Raw genomic sequence first — 24999 nt, 5'->3', positions numbered from 1 at the left:
AATTTAAGAGATCTCCCTCATATGGTTGTCAGGGAAAAGTGTCATAGCTGTGCTGAATTCAATCTACACTTTACAGAACTCTGAGCACCTAATCTGTTCTGGAGCATTCTCCTCTATGTAGAGCCATATTTTATTTTTAAAACAAAAAAATGAATTTTAATAAAAGAGACTTTTTAATAAAAGAAAAGCTTTATTCTTAGAAGTAGGAATACCTTTTGGAACTCCAAATTAAGTTTAATACTTTGGTATATGAGTTCCATGGGAAAACTGTTTACTAGATAATATTGTAACTGCTCCTGAGAAGAAATGAGTGGCAGAAACACTGTTTCTTTCCTGGTTCCATGTTGCTCCAGAAAACAATTTAAGGGCGTCTCTGAGGCATGGATTCTTTTTTTTTTTACTTACTCATGGCCCACAAGTATTGGAGATTAGTGACAAGAAAAGGGTGAGGAATGCAACTAACCCTTCACTCATTCTCAGTTGCAAGAAAGGGAAAATATCGGTAAGGCCAATTCTCTTGTTTGAATTGAACTAGAAAATAGGATAACCTGCACAGATGATTGTCCTGGGGTGACTTTATGATACTGGTATTCCCAATCGTCTGGTTTATGTTATATATTAAGTTCTGCACCTTTAAGACTGGCTCTGAGAGCAAGAGAGGGGGAAGAAGAAGCGCGCAGTGTGTTAAGGAAAACATCACTCCCACACACCCCGCTCCTGGACTGTGGTGTCTGCAGCACGGACAGACAGCGGGACAGAGCTTCTCTCTGGCTTTTAGTTAGTTTTAGCTAGCTGAGGCAGAAGAGTTCCCTGGACCTTTGTTTTTTTCCAATTTTCTTGGATCTGTGCAAGCCTGCTCTGGACTGAACACCCAGCCAAACCCCGGGAGCTCAGGCCTGTGGCCCACCGGGGCCTGGGCCTCGGCACTTTTCCAGCGCCGGAGGGACTGATAAGAACCTGAGCGAGCCGAGCTACACCACATGAAAAAAGACTTTTCTTCCTAGACTTACCATCCCATCGAACAGCAAGAGGTTTTATTATTTAATATTACTCAATTTCTGTTAAATAAACAGCTTTTTCCACTTCTCTCCACGGAATTTTTTTTTTTCCTTTTCCCGGACCCGTTGGTGGGGAGGGGCATTTCCCTGTGGAGATCCCCATTTGGAGTTTTCCTTCCTGATTTGCCCTAAACTAGGACAAATACAGTTCTTGGCGCCCGAACGTGGGGCGAGAGAAAGTGGAAAAACCTGTACTGATTGTTGGTTGTATTTATTCTGTATTGGGATAAAGCAGTCATTAGTCATGTTGTTTAGATACATAATGTCTCTTGGGGTAGAAGCCTTCATGTGGACCTGGTCCCTAAAAGTTTTTGAGGTTTTAATACCTGTCTTTGCCCTCTTTCACAGTAGAGGGGCACGGATTAGAATGGTTATTGTGCTGGGCTCGGTGATAATGATTTATAGGAAGTTTATAGAACTACTGAAGTTTCTGTCAGGTATGTTTGGCTTATGGTTTCTTCGCCCGACCCTGCCTCCCAGACCTAGTAGCACATTTTGGGAGTTTATTGGTAATTGCACCCAGTTTGTTAGAAGACGACCAGAGGATGAGGCTTTTCAGCCTTTTCTTTCCTTCTTCTCCTTTGAATCTGTTATGTCCCTCTTTGAGAATATCCAGTTTCCCCTGAGTGTTAAGGATACCACTTTCCTGGTAGTACAGCTGGCTCAGCTGTTAAGCTTCCTCTATATAGTCTACAGCTTCTCTAAGATGAGGGCTGAGATATCCAGAAGAGCCAACGAGACCCCTGCCCCAGAAGTAGACTCAGGTGTGGGAAATCCTGAGTGGTGTAGAGAATAGGAGAGAATTGGCCAAACTCTGAAAGAATTTTCTGATCCCCCAGCCTGGGAATTTTCACGTGAACAAATTCAGAACCCAGATGAAGTAAGGAAATATCTGAAAGAGAATTGATGTGATGATTCTAAAAAGAAAAATCTCATTGCAATAAGCTGGGCCCTAGCGTATGCTTATCGCACGCTGCTAGATACTGTAGGGCAGGCAGATAAATCAGCAGCTACCCCAGTGACTCAGGCTAAACCAGACAGTGAGCCTAAGCCAGCAGCCAAACCAGACAGTGAGCCTAAGCCAGTGTCTGTTGCTCCTGCCACGAAAGGCATGAAATTCAAAACCAAAACCGATCGGCCAGTAGATGATGACAATGGTGATGCGGGGGAAGCACCCTCAAGACCAGCAACTGACACAAAATCAGAAGGCACTGGTGAACCTTTCTCCCTGAAGGACCTTCGTGGCCTGAGAAAAGATTACACTCGATGACCTGGTGAATCTATAATTAGTTGGTTAGTCCGTCTGTGGGATGCTGCAGGTGAGGCTACAGTTCTGGATGGCACTGAAGCGAAGCATCTGGGATCCCTGTCACACGATCCGGTTATTGACCAGGAGATGATGAGGGGGGCTGACCCTTATAGTCTCTGGGAACGGGTCCTAAGAAGTGTGGCACAAAGATATCTGTGTGCAGACGATCTCTATATACAGCAAACTCGTTAGAAAACCATAGAACAAAGGATTCAGCGCTTGAGAGAAATGGCAATAGTAGAGATTGTCTTTGTGAGTGACTTAAGTACTAGAAATCCAGACTTGGTGCCATGCACATCTGTGATGTGGCGAAAACTTGTTCGACTTGGGCCACAAGAATACGCTTCTGCTTTAGCAACAATGAAGCAGGATGACCGGGAAGAGACTGTGCTGGATATGGCGAAGAAGCTTCGAGCATATGCAGATACCGTGCATGGCCCCATACAGACAAAAATTGCAGCTATGGAAACACGTATGCAAAACTTCCACAACAAAATGAAGGAGAATTTCAAGAAACTCAAGGAAGACCTTCTTCCAGTCTCAGCAGTACAGACCAGGAGCCCTGGTACTCAACGCAGAAGTTCCCCAGATAGAGAGAAAAAGCTACGAGCTGAGCTGTGGTTTTTCCTACGTGACTGTGGAGAAAACATGAAAAGATGAGATGGAAAATCTACTGCTGCTCTGGCAAAACGGGTGCATGAACTGAAAGACAGCAAGACTCCATTCTATTTGGAGAAATACTCCACCAAAAAGAAAGCCGCTCCAGTAGCCTGTAGTCAAACTGACAAGTATGATGATAACCAAGCTTAGAGGGGCCCTGCCTCTAGCCAGGTAGAGGCTAGGGAAAACCGTGTCTTTTGGACTGTGTGGATTCGTTGGCCTGGCACATCAGAACCACGAAAATATGAGGCCTTGGTTGACACTGGTGCACAGTGTACCCTAATCCCATCAAGATATGTAGGGGCAGAATCTGTTTCTATTGCTGGTGTGACAGGGAGATCACAGGACTTTACTTTAGTGGAAGCTGATGTGAGCCTGACTGGAAATGAGTGGAAGAAGCACCCCATTGTGACTGGCCCAGAGGCCCCATGCATTTTAAGCATAAACTACCTCCGAAGCGGGTATTTTAAGGACCCAAAGGGGCTTAAGTAGGCATTTGAGATAGCAGCTATAGAGACAGAGAGCATCAAGCAATTGAACACTTTGCCTGGACTGTCAGAGAACCCATCTGTAGTAAGACTCCTGAAAGTAGAAGAACAGCGAGTACCAATTGCCACCTCGACGGTGCACCGCCGGCAGTATAGGACAAATCGAGATGCTGTGATCCCCATCCACAAGATGATCCGAGAACTGGAGAGCCAAGGGGTGGTCAGCAAAACTCACTCACCCTTCAACAGCCCCATCTGGCCTGTGCGTAAATCTGCAGGAGAATGGAGATTGACTGTGGACTATCGTGCATTGAATGAAGTGACTCCACCTCTGAGCGCTGCCGTGCCGGATATGTTGGAGCTCCAGTACGAGCTGGAGTCCAAGGCAGCGAAGTGGTACGCCACTATTGACATTGCCAATGCATTTTTCTCCATTCCCCTGGCAGCAGAATGCAGGCCTCAGTTTGCCTTCATGTGGAGGGGAGTGCAGTACACCTGGAACCGACTGCCCCAGGGGTGGAAGCACAGCCCCACCATCTGCCATGAACTGATCCAGGCTGCCCTGGAAAAGGGTGAGGCTCCAGAACATCTGCAGTACATTGATGACATCATTGTTTGGGGAAAGACGGCTGAAGAGGTCTTTGAGAAAAGAGAGAAAATCATCCAGGTTCTCCTGAAAGCCGGTTTTGCCATCAAGAAGAGCAAAGTTAAGAGACCAGCTCGTGAAAATCAGTTCCTGGGGGTAAAGTGGCAAGATGGACGGCGTCAGATTCCCACTGAAGTCATCAATAAGATCACAGCAATGTCTCCACCCACCAGCAAGAAGGAAACACAAGCTTTCCTAGGTGCCATAGGTTTTTGGAGGATGCACATTCCTGAGTACAGCCAGACTGTGAGCCCTCTTTACCTGGTCACCCGCAAAAAGAACACTTTCCAGTGAGGCCCTGAACAACAACAAGCCTTTACTCAGATCAAACAGGAGATCGCTCATGCAGTAGCCCTTGGCCCAGTCAGAACAGAACCAGATGTGAAGAACGTGCTCTACTCTACAGCCGGGAGCCACGGTCTGTCCTGGAGCCTTTGGCAGAAAGTGCCTGAGGAGACTCGAGGCCGACCACTGGGATTCTGGAGCCGAAGTTACAGAGGGTCCGAAGCCAACTACACTCCCACAGAGAAGGAAATTTTAGCTGCCTATGAAGGAGTTCAAGCCGCCTCAGAAGTGATTGGCACAGAAGCACAACTCCTCCTGGCACCCCGACTGCCAGTGCTGGGGTGGATGTTTAAAGGAAAGGTTCCTGCTACCCACCACGCCACCGACGCTACATGGAGCAAGTGGATCGCCCTCATCACGCAGCGCGCCCGTATTGGAAACCCAAATCACCCTGGGATTTTGGAGATAATTACAAACTGGCCAGAAGGTGAAAACTTTGGTCTCACTGATAAAGAGGAGCAGGAACAAGTGACACGAGCTGAAGAAGCTCCACCGTACAACCAACTGCCAGCAGAAGAAACGCGCTACGCTCTGTTTACTGATGGTTCCTGTCGCGTCGTAGGGATGAACCGGAAGTGGAAAGCAGCCGTATGGAGCCCCACACGACAGGTCGCAGAGGCCACTGAAAGAGAAAGTAGATCAAGCCAACTTGCTGAACTCAAAGCTGTTCCACTGGCCCTGGACATTGCTGAAAGAGAGAAGTGGCCAAAGCTCTACCTCTACACGGATTCATGGATAGTAGCCAATGCTCTGTGGGGATGGCTGGAAAGGTGGAAAAAGGCCGACTGGCAACGCAGAAGAAAGCCAATCTGGGCTGCTGATGAGTGGAAAGACATCGCCACCAGAGTAGAGAAACTGTCTGTGAGGGTCTGTCATGTAGATGCCCATGTCCCCAAGAGCAGGGCTAATGAAGAGCACCGAAACAATGAGCAGGTAAATCAAGCTACAAAGATAGAGGTGTCAAAGATAAACTTAGATTGGCAACACAAGGGAGAGTTGTTCCTAGCTCGATGAGCCCATGACGCCTCAGGCCATCAAGGTAGAGATGCCACCTATAAGTGGGCACGAGACCGAGGGGTGGATCTAACCATGGACAGTATTTCCCAAGTTATCCATGACTGTGAGACGTGTGCCACGATCAAGCAAGCCAAGCGGTTGAAGCCGCTATGGTACGGTGGGCATTGGTCCAAATATAGATATGGGGAAGCCTGGCAGATTGACTACATCACACTGCCCCAAACCCGCCAAGGCAAGCTCTGCGTGCTCACAATGGTAGAAGCCACCACTAGATAGTTAGAAACCTACCCTGTGCCTCATGCTACAGCCCGTAACACCATCCTGGGACTTGAAAAGCAGGTCCTCTGGAGGCATGGTACCCCTGAGAAGATTGAGTCAGACAATGAAACTCATTTCAAGAACAGCCTTATAAACAGCTGGGCTAGAGAACATGGCATTGAGTGGGTGTACCATATCCCTTACCATGCACCTGCTGTGAGAAAAGTAGAGAGGTACAATAGACTGTTAAAGACTACCTTGAAAGTGTTGAGTGGAGGATCTTTCAAAAATTGAGAGCAGCATCTAGCAAAGGCCACCTGGATAGTTAACACCCGAGGTTCCACCAATCGAGCAGGCCCAGCCCAATCCGAGCCCCTGCATAAAGTAAACGGAGACAAGGTCCCAGCAGTACATCTCAGAGGTTTGTTAGGAAAGACAGTTTAGATCAATTCTACTTCGAGTACAGACAAACCCATTTGTAAAGTTGTTTTTGCTCAAGGACCGAGTTGCACATGGTAGATAATGCGGAAAGATGAAACAACACAATGTGTACCTCAGAGAGATCTGATAGTTAAGTGAAGATTATGAATAAATGCCCTTGTCTGTATATAATGTATGTGTTGTAGGGTTAAAATATATATATATATTAATTTTAATAATAAGTTGACGATATGGGGATAAGGGGTGGAATGTCCTGGGGTGACTTTATGATACTGGTATTCCCAATCGTCTGGTTTATGTTATATATTAAGTTCTGCACCTTTAAGTCTGGCTTTGAGAGCAAGAGAGGGGGAAGAAGAAGCGCGCAGTGTGTTAAAGAAAACATCACTCCCACACACCCCGCTCCTGGACTGTGGTGTCTGCAGCACGGACAGACAGCGGGACAGAGCTTCTCTCTGGCTTTTAGTTAGTTTTAGCTAGCTGAGGCAGAGGAGTTCCCTGGACCTTTGTTTTTTCCCAATTTTCTTGGATCTGTGCAAGCCTGCTCTGGCCTGAACACCCAGCCAAACCCCGGGAGCTCAGGCCTGTGGCCCACCGGGGCCTGGGCCTCGGCACTTTTCCAGCGCCGGAGGGACTGATAAGAACCTGAGCGAGCCGAGCTACACCACATGAAAAAAGACTTTTCTTCCTAGACTTACCATCCCATCGAACAGCAAGAGGTTTTATTATTTAATATTACTCAATTTCTGTTAAATAAACAGCTTTTTCCACTTCTCTCCACGGAATTTTTTTTTTTTTCCTTTTCCCAGACCCGTTGGTGGGGAGGGGCATTCCCTGTGGAGATCCCCATTTGGAGTTTTCCTTCCTGATTTGCCCTAAACTAGGACAATGATTAAAGATTAGGGATACATATAGGAATTCTCTGCCCATTTGTACTGAGAGAATTGCCCTGTATTTAATTTCATGGTGATTTTTTTCCTCTCCTTGCTCCAAATCTTTGATATATTTATTCTTAGTAATTATGTTTTATGGTTTAATAAAATCATAATCTTGGCGATTGGATTGGCAAGCCTCAAGAGAATTTATGGGGTTTTTACGGGCACAGTGGTGCAGAAACAACATTCCTATCACTACATGTCTTCTTACAGAAAACTTACGACACAAAACTGGCTCATCAATGGATTGACATAAAATAATGAAATATCATCCCAAACTATCCTGCATGGATTAAAACACCAGGATTCAAACCTTGGTAGTGACATGATGGAGACCTTGTTCAAAAAAATTATAGTTTAAAATGTACTGTTGTTTTTTTTTTTTTTATCTTGAACATCTTGAAATTTGGCATTGAATAAAGTAGAGGTAGAATGAGCCTTCTTCCTCATCAACAAATGCAATTTATTATTTTTTGTGTTTTTAAGACTTATCTTACAGACTTTCAAATGAAATAAAGAGAAAGGATCATATAAGACAAGTTATGAGAAGTTCAAAACACTGGGAAAGCAAAAGCTTTTTTATTTGCAAGCCCAATGTAGTGTTAGTAGGATGTTCTGTTTGTTCAACTGCTCCACCAGCTCAGAGGATAATTTAAATAAGCTTTCACAATTCCAGACTACAAGTTCTTTTTGGTAATTTTTTACTAGCATTTACAAAATTGGACCCCAATACTTTAGCAGGCCTCAACCTACTAAATTGCTGGGCAAAAAGTAGCAAATATCCAGTAGTCTGGAAATATAGATGTTTCTATACAAGACTGTGTGTTTTCTTAAGATTTTATTTTTTTTCTTTCATTTATTTTCTAATGCCATCTTTCAAACTACATTACATTTTCCAATAACAGTAGTTCTGTGCTTACTTCCTCTTTTGCTTTCAAATAAAGTACTGTATCCCCTTTGCATTTCTGGTTTTTTCTCTATTGTATGTGGGTTTTTTTCTTGCCCTTGGACTAAAAAGTAAATGGCTCCAAACCCACAGTATCCCCCTTTTTTTTAAAAGGTGGAAAAAAAATCAGTGGTGTTTTATTTTTTTTTCTTTCTGAATTAACAAGAGGAAAATAAAAACTGTAGTGATAGAAGTTTTGAAATTTTTATATCAGTCTCAGGCCTGACTTGATGCTTCATTGTGCTCATAGCACTATTTAATAAAAATAAATAGTATTGGCACTATGGGAATTGAATTTCTAAACAGTACCTTACAGTAAACCTTACAGTAAAACCTTACAGTAAAAAGTGTTAGTTCAAACTGACCTTCTCCCATGGTTTGATGGTTGTAAGTGTTCACTTCTCTGTGGGTGCAAATCTGAAACAAGAACAAGAGTGCATTGCAATGTTTGAAGAATCTATCTACCTCCCTACTTTCTTTTTTAAGTATCAAGAATATCCAGATGGGGGAGAGAGAAAACATGATAGGAACAAATGGTCAGCTTTCAGAGCAGAGTTTTAACTGTGTTCTCGGGATTTGTTTTCCTACATCCTCATAAATCATTAATCTATAGACAAATACACAATGCCTACACCATCTCTCCCTCAAATCCTCTCTTTTCATAAATGAAGTTCTAGGGCTTAGACAACAGGCCTGAGCCAGAGCTGACTCATATGAATCTTGTATTGTCTGTGTTAGTCATTTAACCATAGAACCTTGTATATGCTAACTGGTTTAACATCAAACCAGCTGCTTTAAAAACTTCCACATGACCTTGTGTAATTATCTGCAAGCTATCTTATTAAATGTATCATTTTTAGAAAATTTCCCAACTGACAGCAACAGATGCTTGTTAGTGAGAACCCCCAGGTCCCCAGCAATGGCCTGGGCTCTGGCCAAGCCCAAGTCCTGGTTGGTTGGTGTTGGAGTCAGAAGCACAGGATTTGTGCCCTTATCTATGATACCTGGCTCTGACACCCAAGAAAGCACTGAATTTCACATAACACCATGGAGACACCTGTTAAGGTTAAAAAGAGAAATTTGAAATGTAAGTGTGTAAGTTAGAGTTCTTTCTTAAGTCACTGGGTGAGAAAGTCAGGGTTTAAGGTTTAAGCTATTTTAAAAAATAAGAGACAACATGGAGAATTTACAGTGTTGTCCCTTTCTCCTTCTTCTTCCTCCTTCATCTTCTTCTTCTAGGGATTTTTGGGTAATAACAAGTGATTGGATAGAAGATGCCACAGTGCAGCACACAGGTGTCGGGTGATTGGGTCACTAAGAAAAATTATTTACTGAGCATTTGTTAATTGGACAAATAGACATATAAAAGACCTTGAAGCAGTTCTTGGTTAGCCATTTTGCACCCCTCTATCTTAGTGTATATAGCTCCTTGTACTCTGTATATATGCAATACAGATAAGAGAAGAATAAACAGCCAAGTCTGAATACGAGAAGATAACCTCTGTCTCATCACTCTCAGTCCTGGGGAAAAGAGCCCTGTTATTGATGTCACATCCTGACAGGGGGGTTCATGTAAACTCTTCCTTTCTTGTACCCTGTCATTAGTATTGTTCTAAAATTGTTTGTTTTCTCATCCCAGTGACAAAGCCAGCTCACTTAATGAAGAGGAAGCAGAGCCCTCAGAACATGAGGAAGAGGCAGAGACAACCAATCCCTAACCCAAGGTGAGCTGTGAGCCATGGGAAAATATTTCAGGTGCCAGTTGGGTGAGCCCCTGGTGACCCAGCTGGGATATCACAGCCCATTACATGAAAATAGATGGCAGTCTATTTTCTATGAACCCTGTCCCAGGATGTGAGCATTGACAAGGAGATTGGGAAAAGGACAAAAACTCTCAGCCTATGAAGGTAACTCCTGTCAAGCATGAGGACAAGGGATTCTTTCAAGGATGATCTAATACTGCACCCAGGCAGCTGGAAGGCCATGGGGAAATGGATCCAGCTCCTGAGAGAATCAGCTGTCCTGGAGGGAGTCTGTAGGGATTCCAACAATGAGCAGTCCCCTGTGGATCCAGCTGAGGGAGGTCTCATGTACACCATCCATGAGGTGGAAGTTTGCACAGAGCTCCATCATTGTACACCATCTCATTGGCAGTGATGTCATGGAAAGAAGGGGAGCAAACAGTGCTTCAGGTGACTGCCTGTGACCCCAGCAGAACAAAGATCATCTTTTTTCCTCCCCAGTGACTCCACTTTACTTCTCAGCTGTGGACTGTCCAAGACTGCAGGCAGATTTGAAAGACTTAATCATCTCTAAATTTTATATCACCTGCAAACGATAGCATGCTCACCAGGAATTGTGATTTTGTGAATAAACCAAATAATTTTTTATTTTGCCAGTTGAGGGGGACATTAGAAAGGCTACAGACACCAATGGAAAGAATGGTCTTATTTTACTATTGATATTTAGGCATCACAAAAATAAAAGGATACATTTAATAAAACATTTACTATGTGTATGGCAACAAGAAAAATAATGCACCTAATCATTACAAGAGGGAAAATAGTGATTGAGAAAGACACATCACCAAATACTTCACCATCATCCAGATCTGCTGGGGACCCCCTGTTGCACCAAGGGCTTGAAGAACTTTCCCAGTAACTGGGAGGTCTCACACAGTGCATCCACTCACAGGTGAGGTTCCCAAAGCTGCTGTAAGGAGGGTCCAGCTTTTATACCACACTTCCCAATCTTTCAGGATGTGACATCAATAACAGGGCTCTTTTCCCCAGGACTGAGAGTGATGAGACAGAGGTTATCTTCTCGTATTCAGACTTGGCTGTTTATTCTTCTCTTATCTGTATTACATATATACAGAGTACAAGGAGCTATTACACTAAGATAGAGAGGTGCAAAATGGCTAACCAAGAACTGCTTCAAGGTCTTTTATATGTCTATTTGACAAGTTAACAAATGCCAAGTAAATTATTTTTCTTAATGACCCGATGACCCGATACCTGTGTGCTGCACTGTGGCATCTTCTATCCAATCACTTGTTATTACCCAAAAATCCCTAGAAGAAGAAGACGAAGGAGGAAGAAGAAGGAGAAAGGAACAACACTGTAAATTCTCCATGTTGTCTCTTATTTTTTAAGATAGCTTAAACCTTTAACTTTCTCACCCAGTGACTTAAGAAAGCTCTCTAACTTACACACTCACATTTCAAATTTCTCTTTTTAACCTTAACAGGTGTCTCCATGGTGTTATGTGAAATTCAGTGCTTTCTTGGGTGTCAGAGCCAGGTATCATAGATAAGGGCACAAATCCTGTGCTTCTGATCCCAACACCCCCCCAACAACAGACAACACCTGATGGCTCCTCTGCCACGCTTACTGACTAGACTGGGACCCCTTCTCCCTCAAAGACACTCCCTTCTCCCTGTACCCAGCCATGATGTGAGATGGTATAGAATAACTAAGATTCTCCCTATGTCACTTCATCATACTTAGATTCTGGGAAAAAAAATAAAAAATCTTGAAGTTATATAATTTTAGATAATTTGAATTTGAATTTGTACACTAAAAAGTCTAGCCAGAAACTCATGACCATGCATGACAATATTAATAGCCCATTTTTTTATGTCCTAGATTATATACACTTTTTTCAACAGAATGTGATACCTCACATGACTTTTCCTGAATTTAAATGAACAGCAGGAGCACTCTACAAGATCCTCACTGGCATCTGGATTTCCTGTAGTTTGGCTGGTCTATATAAACCAACCAGTTTTTTAGCAGAGTGAATATTAATATTATGGTCTGTGAGATGTAACACAGTAATTTATGGCTTTCTGCATAGGGATGGAGCTGTAAATAAAGCTCCACACAGATGCTCTGGTGCCCTAACACAAAAGGTCAGGCAGGACACAATGCTCAGACAAAGAAACTGTGGGATTTCAAGTAGCAAAGCCCCAAAGCAAACAAGTGAAAAGCTGTCCTTGAAAAAAAACATCCAGGTGGGGAGCAAAAGGATACTTAATGGCAGTTTACTGAAAGAGGAAATATAGTGAAAAAAAAGTCAAAGAGTGAAGGAATAACAAGGAAAATGAAACTAAGGAAGGAAATCAATCTCGGCTAATCATTTCAGCAGCTAACAAGGTGTAATTGCAATGATGTATAAAGTGACAAATAATAAATATGTCTGTGCTGAAATGTGAACTTTATTGCACATAATACTCTGTTTTTCATAGAATCATACAACAGTCTGTGATTAAAGATCATCTAGTCCAACTTCCTTGCCAGGTGGATCTTAGAGCAAATCAAATTGCTCAACACTGGCCAAGCTGATATCGAGCACTTTCATTGATGGGGCATCCACAACTTCTCTGTAACACCTGTTTGAGTGTCTCACCAGCCTCATTGTAGAAAAAATTTTCCTTTTAGCCAGTCTAAACCTACTGTCAGTTTGAAAGCATTGCCCCTTGTCCTGTCTCTGCAGACCTTCATAAAAAGTCTCTCTCCACGTGCCTTATATACCCTCTTTACGTATTCAAAGGCCACAATACTGCCTCTCCAGAAGCCTCTTTTCTCCAGGCTAGAAGATCCTGCATTTCACAAGAACTAGGTAATAAATTAAGATGGAAGACATCTCGAGATCAGATCATCCAACAGCTCAGAGTAAGAATAACTCTGAAGTTAGATCAACTGGCTTAGGGCCTGTGTCTGTATTTTGAAAATTATGAGGAATTGAAACACTTAAAAAAAGATAACTCTGGGTGGCTCCAACAGCCTGAGAAACTCGAGGCTACTGCTGCTTTCTGTCCCTCAGCCCATGCAGTCATGAAGTGCTCCCAGCAGGCACACACACACAAAGCACACGTATACACTACACACAGATTACAAGCATCGCCAGCAGCCACATCCATCTCCCTTCTGTGGCTGGGAAGAGTGAGGCTGGATGTTCACATGTGGGCAAACTGGATCCCTCCAGCAGCTCAGACACTCAGCCTGCCCAGTGACCCCACATTCCAGTATTGCCAAGGCCACAGCACTACTCCAGTTTCTGGTACAGACCATCACACACCCCCTAAATCAGTCAGGACTCCCCTGGTAGCACAGCCAGCACCCCACTCACTCACCCCCAGGCCATTCCATTGCTCACCAACTCCTCCAGTTTGATCTTTGCTGGTGTTCACAATACTGGCACACCCACACGTGCTGCAGCTGCTGTCCCTGGGTGGAAAGGACTTGTAAAGCCAGGTTTCCTAACAGGACCTACACAATCTTTCAGACAAACTTTTTCCTGGGTAGGAACAATCTCACTGTTAACATTTTTTTTTTCCATATGTGAAATCAAATTTTTCTTATTTCTTTTGTTATTATGCCCAAAACAAGGCACAGATTCCATTGTGCTTTCTGTTTCACATGCTGACTGTTTGCATAGAGTGCCAGGAGAATATCTGTTTTGGTCAAAGCTAATCTCTGTCCCTTTAGTACTATTTCTTCATTTATTTTTGCTTTGCTGTTTATTTGATGTCCCATTGAATCACTGGATCATAAACAGAATATCCATCTATATAGTTGTACTGCAGTGATGATAAATACAAGAGAAGGAGAAGATTGATTGTTTGCTAGACTCTTCCTAGAAACTGAGAAATCAATTAATTAATGCTGACCACAGTAGGTGAAGGAAACATGCTATATGATGTCAATGCAATGAAGTATTACAGTTTTATGATTACAGCCAAGGCACTGCTTTTGAAGCCATAAGTGGAGTACAGGGAATCTTAAAAGACTGCACTGTAGCTGCTGTCCATGCTCACTGAGGAAAGAAAGCTTTTACAGCAGAGCAGGTCTCACTGCAGGTAAATCATGTCTTCAACTGCCTCAAAACACCCCATCAAAACCCAAATGAAAGTATCTGGGAAAAAACCAAACCCAAAAGAGTCTCTGCATGTGACATCAACTTTCTTTTTTTTTTCCTAAATTCTGAATTCCATTTACTTCCTAGCCAATTTTCCCCCCCAACCTGAGATGTAATTTATGGTTTTCCCATATCTAATTAGCTTAGAATTTGATTGCCTCTATTTAAAAGGACAGAAACAAGCTGTTAATTTCAGACTGAAACCCACAGTGTTGGGAACATCAATACTTGGACCTAACTTTCTTTAATAAAACCAAAACGTTAAAGCCTTCTCCATGTATTTTGGAAGTGGAAGAATTTATTTTACATTTATTAACACCCAACAACATATTCACTGTCTGCTATGATATTATTAAAATGAACTGAGTGTCTAGATCACAGAAAAGTCTTCCTTAAACTCAATTTGTCTGTCAGTCCTTCAGGACTATTACTAAAGAAAGGAGAAATAAATTAATAATAATCTCTTGTGTCAGTAGGACATTTAAACTATTAAAATTTAGTGCAAATGCCTGAATTTTTACTGCTAAAGAAACGTTTAATATTTTAAAACTGAGAAGGCAGCAAGGAAATTTATATCAATGCACATTAGCTTAAAAATGTTTGTGCCACTGGTGTACTACCCCATCATCCTCCCCACGAATGCCTTTGTGAATTTTCGTTTTCACTTCTCTGTGCTGAATTACTCATGGGAAAAAACCAAACCCAAACAAATACACTATCATTCTCATCCCATAACTAGTAGCTCTGGATTTTAATTAACTGATAAAAACTATTTGGCTAAAAGTAATATCATGTGACTAACATGACCAACAGCAACACAATGCAGCCTGAGATGGACCATGGATTATGCTGTTTTAAGTAGCAAATTTGCTTTTGTATGCCACCCATTTCTCACCTCTGTAAACATCACACATGTTGAGACTCTAAATGGAAGACTTACAGATTAGCAGATAATTTATTTTTTTTAATTTAAAGAGTAATTTCTACTGTATCTGTGGTAGTGGATTGCATGGTGTGTAAAACCAGTCAAATTATTTATCAATGCAACAGAAATGAAGGGAAGGATTTTCTGACAGGTTTGAGGCAAGTTTGCAGCACTGCTGGGATGTGGAAGCCTCATCCATGCCTGTTCAGCCCCCAGCTGCAGTACCCATGTCTGTGCACTCTGTTTTCTGCTGTACACTTGAATCCATTTGTTCTTTGGAGCAGCATCCTGCAGGGCCTAAGAGGAAAGTTTTTTATGGCTTAAACTCTACTAAAAACCTCCTGCTCTTGAATACTTCACATTTGCCCCTTGTGTTGCATTCCATCACTTATTTGAAAGCTCATGACTTAGTGGTGAACTGAAGGAACTGTTGTTGGTGCTGATGCTGGAGAGATTTTTGACTGGGGTCATTGATGCTGCAGAATGTGATTTATATGCAGATAACAACATCACTATGAAGTGATCATAGCAGATGATGTGTAACTGCTGAACAGGACACTTCAGCATGATGCAGTCACTACCATGCTCTCAGCTGGTTTGAATTCAGGTTATATATGGGATACTCCACAGCTGCTTTTAGTGTCTCACCATGGAACCACTGTCCAAAACCCTGCCTCTTCCTGTTGGGGTGTAACACTGGTAAAATAAAGATTTTTTTTTTTTTTACCAAGAAATAGGATTGCAGAGTTAAAACACAAAGCTTAGCCAAGTTATTTGGTGACCAACTGATTTTGCTCAGATGTTTAAGTAGTAGATCAGTTGCAGAAGACAGCCTTCTTTAGACTGCCTTCTTCTGCTGACCTTCACATGATGTGACAGCATAAAATTAAAGAATCTTCTCATGACTACAAGCCTTAGTGTATCTCCTCTTTAATTCATATTTTTCCAAGGAATAGTCTGCATCTGAAGAATTTAAAAAAATATGTAATTGGAGCAGAGGGCTGTACTTTGTGAAAGATATGTTATGACTGAATAAATGTCTCTATGCCATTCAAAAGTGAATGTTCTTATGCGTCCAGACAAAATACTGGCCATCTATGACGTGTAAGCAACTACCTTGGACAAGTCACAAACAGATATAAAAGAAATGCAAGAATCACTGAGAAATTATGAACTAGAAGTGGCAGTGACACACTGCAAGTCAGTGCTTGGAGCAGGGTCTAATTCATATTTCTACAGGGATTGTCCATTAATGCCAGAACACGGTAGAATAGAGCCTCGCTGCAGATTCCCCCCAGACAGTGCTGGAACTTTATTGTTGAGCTGCAGTGACACACTCCCAACTTCCAAACTGTCTCCAGGTGGAGCAATTGAAAACTCAGTACAGGCTGCCCCTTCTCAGCAGGACCTTCTCTTCCAGTCACATCTTTCCTGTCACAACAGTCCCAATGATAAGGAATGTTGGGGATTTTCACAAATGGAACAGGACCGATGGGTGATGCGTCACGAGCTTTTATTTCGAACACCTCTCTCTGTTACAGACTCAGGAGATGGTACAAGCTCACATCTCCATGAGCAGCTGGAGATCTCCTTGTTACAGAACATTTTATAAGTTTTTCAGCCAACAGCATATTGCTCAAGCTTACAGACAATTGTTATAGTCAATCACTAAAAACACATGTGCACCTTCTTTAAACAATGTTTACTCTTTATTAACGATGCACAATACTCTGTTATTAAGCTTAAAACCTTTTGCTGTCTTGGTAAACACATTTTTCTGCAGTCTTAAGGTCTGTCCTTAGCCAAGCTTAAAAACTCAACTACTGTTTCATGTCCTTGCATATCGTTTTATTGTATCTTCCTTACTTTGAGGCCTTGCAGCTGCAGCTAGCTCTAACTTCTCTGCTTTTTCTTTTCTGAGGCCCATTTTCACAGCTTCTGAAAGTCTTCTTACCTTTACTCTTTCCCACAGGGAAGGTGTGTGCTAACATCTTTAAAAAACTTTCATAGGTGAAGGTATGGGTGTTGACATCTTTGAAACGAGTCTTAATGTCTGTACTAACTTCAACCTGCAGTTTGTTACAGAGCCTGGACAGCTCAGCTCCTGGAGCAGACAATGAGTCTGCACAAGCCTGGATTTCTGAAGCTTGGGATAAAATGCCAGGTTCAAGGGGAATATGTGGTAGGTGGTTCAGGAAGGCTGATGGGGAAAGGAATGTGTGGCCAGGAGCTGAGCAGGAAAGGAGGCTGCACCTTCCAAAACCTCGAGAGATAAAACCCCACAGGCGTGTGCCCCAGTGGACTCTCTCACTTTATTCAAATAAAGTTCAAGGACTCCTCTGTCTCCTTTTTGGACATAAACCTCTGGTGTTGGGAACAGTTTTCTGTACACACTGTCTGAGATACAAACATGCCTGGTCCTCCACCAGAGTCCCAGCTGTATCCTACCAGACACGTTAAGGGTCATATTAATACAAAAGAAATAAAAAATTATTAAACTACCCATCAGATCAGGCTAAATTATCAAATATCCAGGGAAATAGATCAGCTATCAGGGCTAAGTATCAGGGGATCAGAAACACAAATATTTCTCACAACTCCAGGAATTTTTCTGTGAATTCCCTGAAAGGTGAAAGAGTAGAAAATTTTCAAATCAAATAATGCTCATGGATCAGGGCTGGAAGTTTAGAGACAGTTTGGGCATTAAACACTTCTAGAACCCCAGAAAAATGGACTGAGTATGTAGCATTTGAGTACTTGATGTACTGGCTTTCTTAGAGTCTGAAGATACCATGAATACTGAAAAGAGTTTTAGAGAAAATGTCACGGTGGGAAAAATGTCCAGAAGAGAGTTATATAAATACTTTGCTGGATTTTATTAGGCAGGGACACATAAATTAAGTAAGGAGAGAAGGAAGCCAGAAAGACACAACTTTAATGCTGCTGTGAGCAGAAACCTGTCTCTCAGAAATGTGTTGCAGGATATACACCAGTTCAGTAGCACTGGGTTTGATTAACTGAACACAACCAAATTACAATTAGGGGAGAAAACAAGTGTTTCATATAGAGATTAAATAAGAATTACTGCTGAAGCTGCTCCAATTTTCAAATAATCTAATAAATAAAAAGAGGGTTAATGGTAGCATTTAATTTTAACAAGTGGACAGTTTGTAGGAAAACTGCTCATTTACTGTAAGAATAGGTAAAATAAGTTGCAGAGTTGTTCCTTTGGATTGTTTTTTTTAAATTTTAGATAATATTTTTCATTTCAGAAAGTCAGCCTTTGAGAGTTTCAGGGAATGAGTTGATAAAGGAAACTAAGGAGCTTAAAGTTATATAGGATTTTTCATTTCCAGATACATATTGCTTCTTTAATCTCATATCGTGTACAACAGGGAAAACAATACAAGAAAGGACTCTGAATCTGAGGAGATGAGTACTCCTCCAATAATCTTTTTGGGGTAAACACCATGCAGTGATAAAATGAAGGAAGATGTGCCTTAAAGGCTGAAGGAAGATGTGCCTTAAAATCAAGAAGAAGAAGAGAATTTGTGCATTGCTTCCATCAAGATAAACTAGTCTTTGAAAAAAGATGCTACAACAGATAGGAAATGATTTTGTGGTCATAGAAATTAAAACAAATAAGGAAGAAGGGGAGATGATCTGCTATACAGTGGCATTTGACAATGAAGTTACCTTTTAAAAGAGGAGGCTCCAAAATCAATACCATGCTTTAATTTTCAGTAAAGAAGTGGTAGTGGGGATGTGATACCGTCCCTAACTGGAATAACAAAGGTCTCAGTGCAAACAAAATGACCTCCATCCTCAAATTCTGAAAGAATTGGTATCTGAAAACAGATTCTCCTAACAAGGATTTTAAATAGGAAGCATTTCAAGACAGCTGATAAGCCATTATACTGTTCAAGAATGTGTGTACTTGTTTTTGTAAAAACTCCTTGGTAAGCTTATAACATGAATCATCATTGTTTTCCAGACTAATTATATAAGAGAAATATGTAGGGGTATTAAGGAGAAGATTTTCCTAAAAAAGTGATCTAATTGGAAAGGTAGATTTTCATAGGAACATAGCAGTGGTGTTATAAGTGCTGATCTCTTTTAAAATATTTTCCTTTTTCTCTTGGTCCTAAAAGATACAATCAGAGGTGGTAGTGATCAATACACTGTCCCCAAAGATATGTTGTTACTAACAGTGTAAAGATTCCTCAAAAGTTCTGCAGAAATAGTCCTGCACTAAATGACCATGGAGACCAAGATTAAAAAAAGCATAAAATCAAATTATTTACCCAGACAGATATCACAATCAGAAAACCACAAAACATTCCTTTTGGCTTGTTTCTTTGAGTTATTTTATTATTAGACCATGCCATTTTATCAGTGTACAGTTTATAGACTTATGTCACCAATTTCTTCTTTGAAAACATTTAATCTTAATTCCCACAAAACACAATGCTTCTCTTAAATGAAGCTATCCAGTCTTGAATTCCCCTGCAATTATGGAAATCCCCCATGTGTGCCTCACCAAGAATGAATCACTAGTGAAAATGAGCACAATTTCCACCAGTTTCAACCACTGTATTCCTTTCTCTAATAGAAAAATACCTCTGGATCATTTACCACTTTATGGCTTTGATTATAAATGCCTACATTTTGACACCATAAGACCTTATCAAGGGCTGTGAAAATTCTATATGAAATCAGTCAGACTCTTAAATTATCATGAAAATCAAACACAACCCCATGAAACCAGAGGGGAAAAAAAGAAGTCATCCACTGAAAAAGGACGGCTCAAACCCAAACCAGCATGTTGACTGGTTGGAAACACCAGTTTCAGAATATACTGCTGTAAGAGTCCCAGGTGTCTTTTTCTCTTCTGCAGGGTTTAAAATTGAATTAATAATTAGAATTGGTAAAATTAAAGGCAATAATTTTACCAAAAAATGAACTGTTTGGTAATATAATTTTTACAGTTACCTTATAGCATTTTCACACACCTATAGTGATATTTTCCTGTTTCTCAAAACTTCCTTTTAGAAATGCTGCAAGATCCTTCGCAGAAGGTTTTTAAGTAATATATGTGTTAGGCTTCAAATTATAGCACTCACCAATTTTTGAACATTAAATTTATCATGCATTGAGATTTGCTGCAAGATTTATATATTTGTGAAGAATAAACCTGCAGGTTTCTTGCTGTCAACGTAAGTTGTGTTCAGATCAGTAGATCATCCTCATGCAGAGTGTTTGTTGCCAAAATTGTTTTTCAGGATCAAAATATGTAGTCTTTGTAATACATTTTACCTCTTCCCAGGAAGCCAAATTTTATTCTCTTGAGAAATATGCTAAATAATTTACTTTATTTGTTTGTCCTCATATGGTTGAGGTTACCAAGTTTATATGAATAAATAGCTACTAATTATTTTTACTCTTGACAGCCCGTCTATACAAATGTGTAACCTACACCACATCCACGGGATCAGAGAGTTGTTGGTAAATCTCAGCTGGGCTAAAAGGATGCTCACAACCCAGTCATTTGTCTTTGCCTAGGCTTAAGCCACTGTGTTTTTGGACAACTTGTTTTGCAGATATGTTCTTTACCTGTCACTACTGGGATATTAAATAAGAGATATAAACCCGTCTACTGATTCAAGAATTACAGAAGACTGAAATACCTTCATAAATTATTAGGCTTTAAAGGGTTTCAATTTTATATTAATCTATAGCTGACCTAGTAAATAAATAAATATTACAAGTCCCCCTTGAAATACTAAGAGAAGAATTTGTGAGAAGGCGCCTTTCCAAAAACACTCCATAACCAAGCTCATACTCTCATGCCTCAAATAGAAATTTTTAGACCCTGTAAGTTAAGCATCTGTGATAATCAGACTGAACAAACACTGTAATTACATGTTTTAAATCTAGAAGTGATAAATATTTTAATTATCTGCCTTTGTCAAGCACAAGTACTTGTCTGAAAGAGTGATAAAAGTTTAACTTCTCAAGGAAGTGATTATAGTATGATCAAAATCAATCAGGCTGATGGCTAACACAGGCCATTTGATTCTTCCCCAAGAGCTGGTTTGCAACCACAAACAGAATGAAGAGCTGCTGATGCAACAACATTCTCTCTAGGCAAGCACAAATGATATATCATTCCCGTTTGAAGCAGCATATTCAAATAAAAGTGTCCTACAGTTCACCACATCCATATCAGAGCAGCAAGAATGTTTTTTCAAAACTTGCTGAAATATTTCATGGGTTATTTTTGAAGTGTCAATACAAGCACTTTACTGAGTTATAAGCAACACATGAGCCATGATTTTTTAAGAAATGGAAACATTTCTGTCCTTCAACCTACAACTCAGTTCACCATGTTCTATTTTTAAGGTGCAGGAAAAAAGTGCCTCAGCTCACTGAGAGTTCAGATTGCTACATAGCAGTGTGCATTTCACAGTGCAGGTTTTGTTTCCTGAGTTGTTAAATACTCGGTAACCTATGCACCCAACCTCAGCAGAATCTGAGCAAGTGACACTCCCGGTCCTGTATTTTCTAAGGCAATAAATTCCATTACATATTTATTCAGCTGATCCACAATTACCTATCTATGGTGCCAGTTTAAAGTTTGTATTAGCATTCAGCTGTTTTTTCTAGTTTTCTGTCAGATACTTCTTTTGTTTCAATAATAGCTGCAGTGCTGCAGGATGAGGTTTTATGCCCTACACTTTGATGCAGCCTTCACAATGCTATTCTGTTCTGGAAATAAGAGTTTTCAAGGGGAGAGATTGACTTTTCCTCATGTCTATGAGAGGGACTGGATTTCTTCTGTGATGTGAAGCTTGACTGGAGTCTGAATTAGGATGTCTCAATATTTAATACAGACAATGATCATACTTCAAAAATATTACAGGTTCTTCCTGCTACCTTCAGCAGATAAATCCCTTCTGAGAAAAGCAGTGCCCAAAGCCATGTTCCTACCACAGTTTTTGTATGCAGGTGAAATTTCTCAAAGTCTGGCTAGGATCAAGCTAATCCTGTGTGGTGCTGTGTTTTAGATTTGTGACCAAAATTGTGCTGATAACACAGTTCTGTTTGAGTTATTTAGTGTTTGCACAAACTCTGTTCCTCACTCTGCCTCCTGGTGAGTGGGTTGGGGGATGTGAGAGAGCTTGGCAGGGCACAGAGCCAGGCATGTGACCTGAGTTAGCTGATATTCTTCATGTGATGCTATGCTCATCAATAAAGAGGGAAAAGAGGAGGTTTAGGGAGGTTTAGCTATCATTTTCTTGGGAACTGTCAAGGCACTGGTCTACTCATGAAAGATTGTGAGTGACAGCCTTTGCATCACTTGTTTATTTTATTTCTCTCTTCTTCCACTTCTCCTTCTCACCAAACAGTTTGTATCTTGATCCATCAGTTCTGTCGATTTCAAATGGAATTGCAGAAGTCATGCAGGGTACAAGAACTGTTAAAATTCAGTGTATATAGCTATTGATGACACTCTAATACACAAAGTGTGTATGTAAAACTGGAGTATATTGAAACGCAATGTCAAAACTTGCCACTGGTATTGAAAACTGAAAAAGATGTAGTTCCTTAAGGTTCCCTTCTAACTGTACTATTCCAACTCTCTTCATGGAATTATTCCACAATGGAAGGATGTGACCAATGCAATGCAATGCAACCCAAGTCACAAGTTAAAAAATTCATTTCATCTGCCAAGAGTCAGGAAATACAGTTTTATTATTCCATTGTTGCATTTGCAGATAGACAGGCTATCTGCACTTCTAGCACATAATTCAGCATATTACAAGCTGAATTACAATCATCATTGTTTTTCTTCAGATTTTATTATCTATCATAAATACCAGTTGCTGAGTCATTTTATACAGTCTGTTGATGAACAGCTTCAATACAGAGACAAATTCAATCGAACGTTTTCGTGTATCTTTGGAATTCATACCCCAGCGCTGTGTTACTGAGGGAACATCATCATCACACTCAAACATTGGCTGCAGGACACTGTCACCAGAGTGAGGTGTAACTGAGTGGGGAGAGGAGTTAAAGGCGTATTTTCAAAGCTTTATTGCTCAGAGGTGCTACCAACCCCTGCCTGTCCCTCAAGGAGATGAGCTTTCTGTCAGAGAAATTTCTGACAGGTGAATTTCTCCCTGCACAAATTCATAGGGTCCATGGAATTCTCTGCTCACTTCTCTGTTCACTCAGTGCCTTATAATTTCAAGTCCTAGTGACATAAAATGTCTTTTTGACATCATTTGGCCCTAAAGTTATCACAAATCTACTGTTACTGTTTTATCTGTTGCAGATAAGGAAGTAGAGAATTAAGGAGTTTTCTATAAACAGGGATTGAATAACTTCATGTAGTTTAACATCAGAAAACACTAGAAAATAAAGTTGCCTTTTTAAGACTTGATTGCTGCAGCTATAATTTGATACAAACTATTAACTATAACATCAATTTCTAGTTTAACCATATTTTACCAATGGACTGCCTCATTATGGAGAGGTTAAGTAGCTGGCAAAGCAAATTTTATGGAGAAGAAGCTGCCACTAGTAGAAGTTTTAGGCACTTTTGTTTCTACTTGACACAGGAATTCTGAGGTCTGAGATAATATTAGATAAGTCAGTGTTTAGTGTTTTTTTCTTTCCTTTTTTATGTGTGAGTAGAAAGATATTTTGTTGTAATCATGTGTTATAAATTAATGTAAATGAATAAAATATAAAGATAAATAAAAATCCATTACATGAACTTGGTATGAGTCTACTTCATAAATATTGATTTGCACATTTATTTTTTAATCTTTCAGATTAAATCATTAATGAAGTTGAAGCCTCAACATGAACTCTATTAAGGGTGATCTAACTATAAAAGTACTTTGTAGGGAAATACTTTTATTTTTCAGAGATATGTAGAAATGCTGGTTATTCTGCCAGTACAGTCTTGGTTTTCTCTGGCAAAGTAGAAGGGAATTATATGCAGAAGTACAGCCAAATCCTATTGTTACAACTGAAGGGCAATATTCCCTTTAGTTTTGGTAGCATATCTCCAATAATGAAGGTGTTGACTTGGTGTTTTTAGTGCAGTGTTCCTTATGATGCATCTGAAAAGAGAAATAAAAAAAAGCTACTTGTGGAAATTAACTAGTGAATAATCAGGCTGCACTAAGCCGTATTTTGTCCTCATTATTCTGTATTTAGCCTATCGGAAGAACTTTGCAATAGTTTGTTTCACAGGATCTTTTGAGAGATATTTAATTAAAAACTATTCATATCTATCAGGGACTAGCCTTCCCAACTTTTAATTGAAATGTCATGCCAAGCCAGCTTTGGTTGAGTCAGGTTCAAGACCAGATAATGGAAGTTTTCAGCTGGCATTAAAAATTCTTGTTTCTGGCTTCTTCTGTTACTTTCTCATTCTCCAGCCCACAGCTCCATGCCTTGGTTTGTGCCAGTTAATGCTGCTGAATTTCTGGCCTGTTTTCTAGCCTGTGCAGAAGGGATGGCTCTGTGGGTACCACTCCATCCTCTGTGGTCTGGTGGCTGCTCTACCACCGTGTAGACTGAGCCACAGTCACAGCTGGAAAGCAAAATTTTCTGTATCATCATCAGATAGATGTTCTATAAAAGCCAATGTAATAAACTGTAAAGCCCATTGTAGTTTTTAAAAGCAAAACAACTTATCAATTTTATTTTTCTTTTAACTGAGGTAAACCATAAATATTAGAGGTAACTGGCTTTCACTTTAAATTACCTTTCTGAGGGGGTACAAGAGATTGAATATGGATCCAGGGACTCTGGAAGACGCTGTTACCTGGAATCAGAAGAAAAACTTTTCCAAACAATATTAAATGTCAATGATTTTTGTTAAGACAATAAGCAGTTTTTAAATTGAAGATTTCAGGTGCACAAATACATGCATGCCATGGGAATCCTACAATTTTTGTGAGGTTAATTAGGATATCCAGCAGGTATGTCCAAAAAGAGAGGAGTTGCCCCATCAACCCATTGTTGGATCT

General features: G+C 40.6%; 2 protein-coding genes and 1 long non-coding RNA gene across 5 annotated transcripts in view; 1 reads left to right on the top strand and 2 right to left on the bottom strand.

Annotated features, from left to right (window-relative positions):
* LOC147651573 (uncharacterized) overlaps positions 1-24999 on the bottom strand; it is a 98867-nt gene that overhangs the window by 23654 nt on the left and 50214 nt on the right. The gene's annotated exons all lie outside the window — the stretch shown is intronic.
* On the top strand, positions 730-16007 carry LOC147651575 (uncharacterized). Its single transcript, XR_015274156.1, has 3 exons — positions 730-1031; positions 9743-9827; positions 9955-16007. It is a non-coding gene; the product is annotated as an uncharacterized LOC147651575 (long non-coding RNA).
* Positions 22797-24999, bottom strand: part of LOC147651574 (uncharacterized) — a 30627-nt gene continuing 28424 nt past the window's right edge. The window contains exons 5-6 of one of the 3 annotated variants that reach the window (XR_015274137.1): positions 24735-24812; positions 22797-24084 (exon numbers count right to left, since the gene is read on the bottom strand). Coding sequence is in view for 2 of the 3 variants with exons in the window: in XM_086842900.1 (XP_086699026.1) it covers positions 24010-24084; positions 24735-24794 (135 nt within the window). In the remaining variant the exon portion in view is untranslated. Of the gene's footprint in view, positions 24085-24480; positions 24561-24734; positions 24813-24999 lie in introns of those variants that run through there. The other 2 variants (XM_086842900.1, XM_086842901.1) reach the window with 2 other exon arrangements.

Source organism: Cyanistes caeruleus, chromosome 9 (assembly GCF_971803275.1).
Source record: "Cyanistes caeruleus chromosome 9, bCyaCae1.hap1.1, whole genome shotgun sequence".
NCBI classification, from domain to species: Eukaryota; Metazoa; Chordata; class Aves; order Passeriformes; family Paridae; genus Cyanistes; species Cyanistes caeruleus.
The sequence above is the reverse complement of the archived record's forward strand: the minus strand, read 5'-3'. Positions and strand labels throughout refer to the sequence as shown.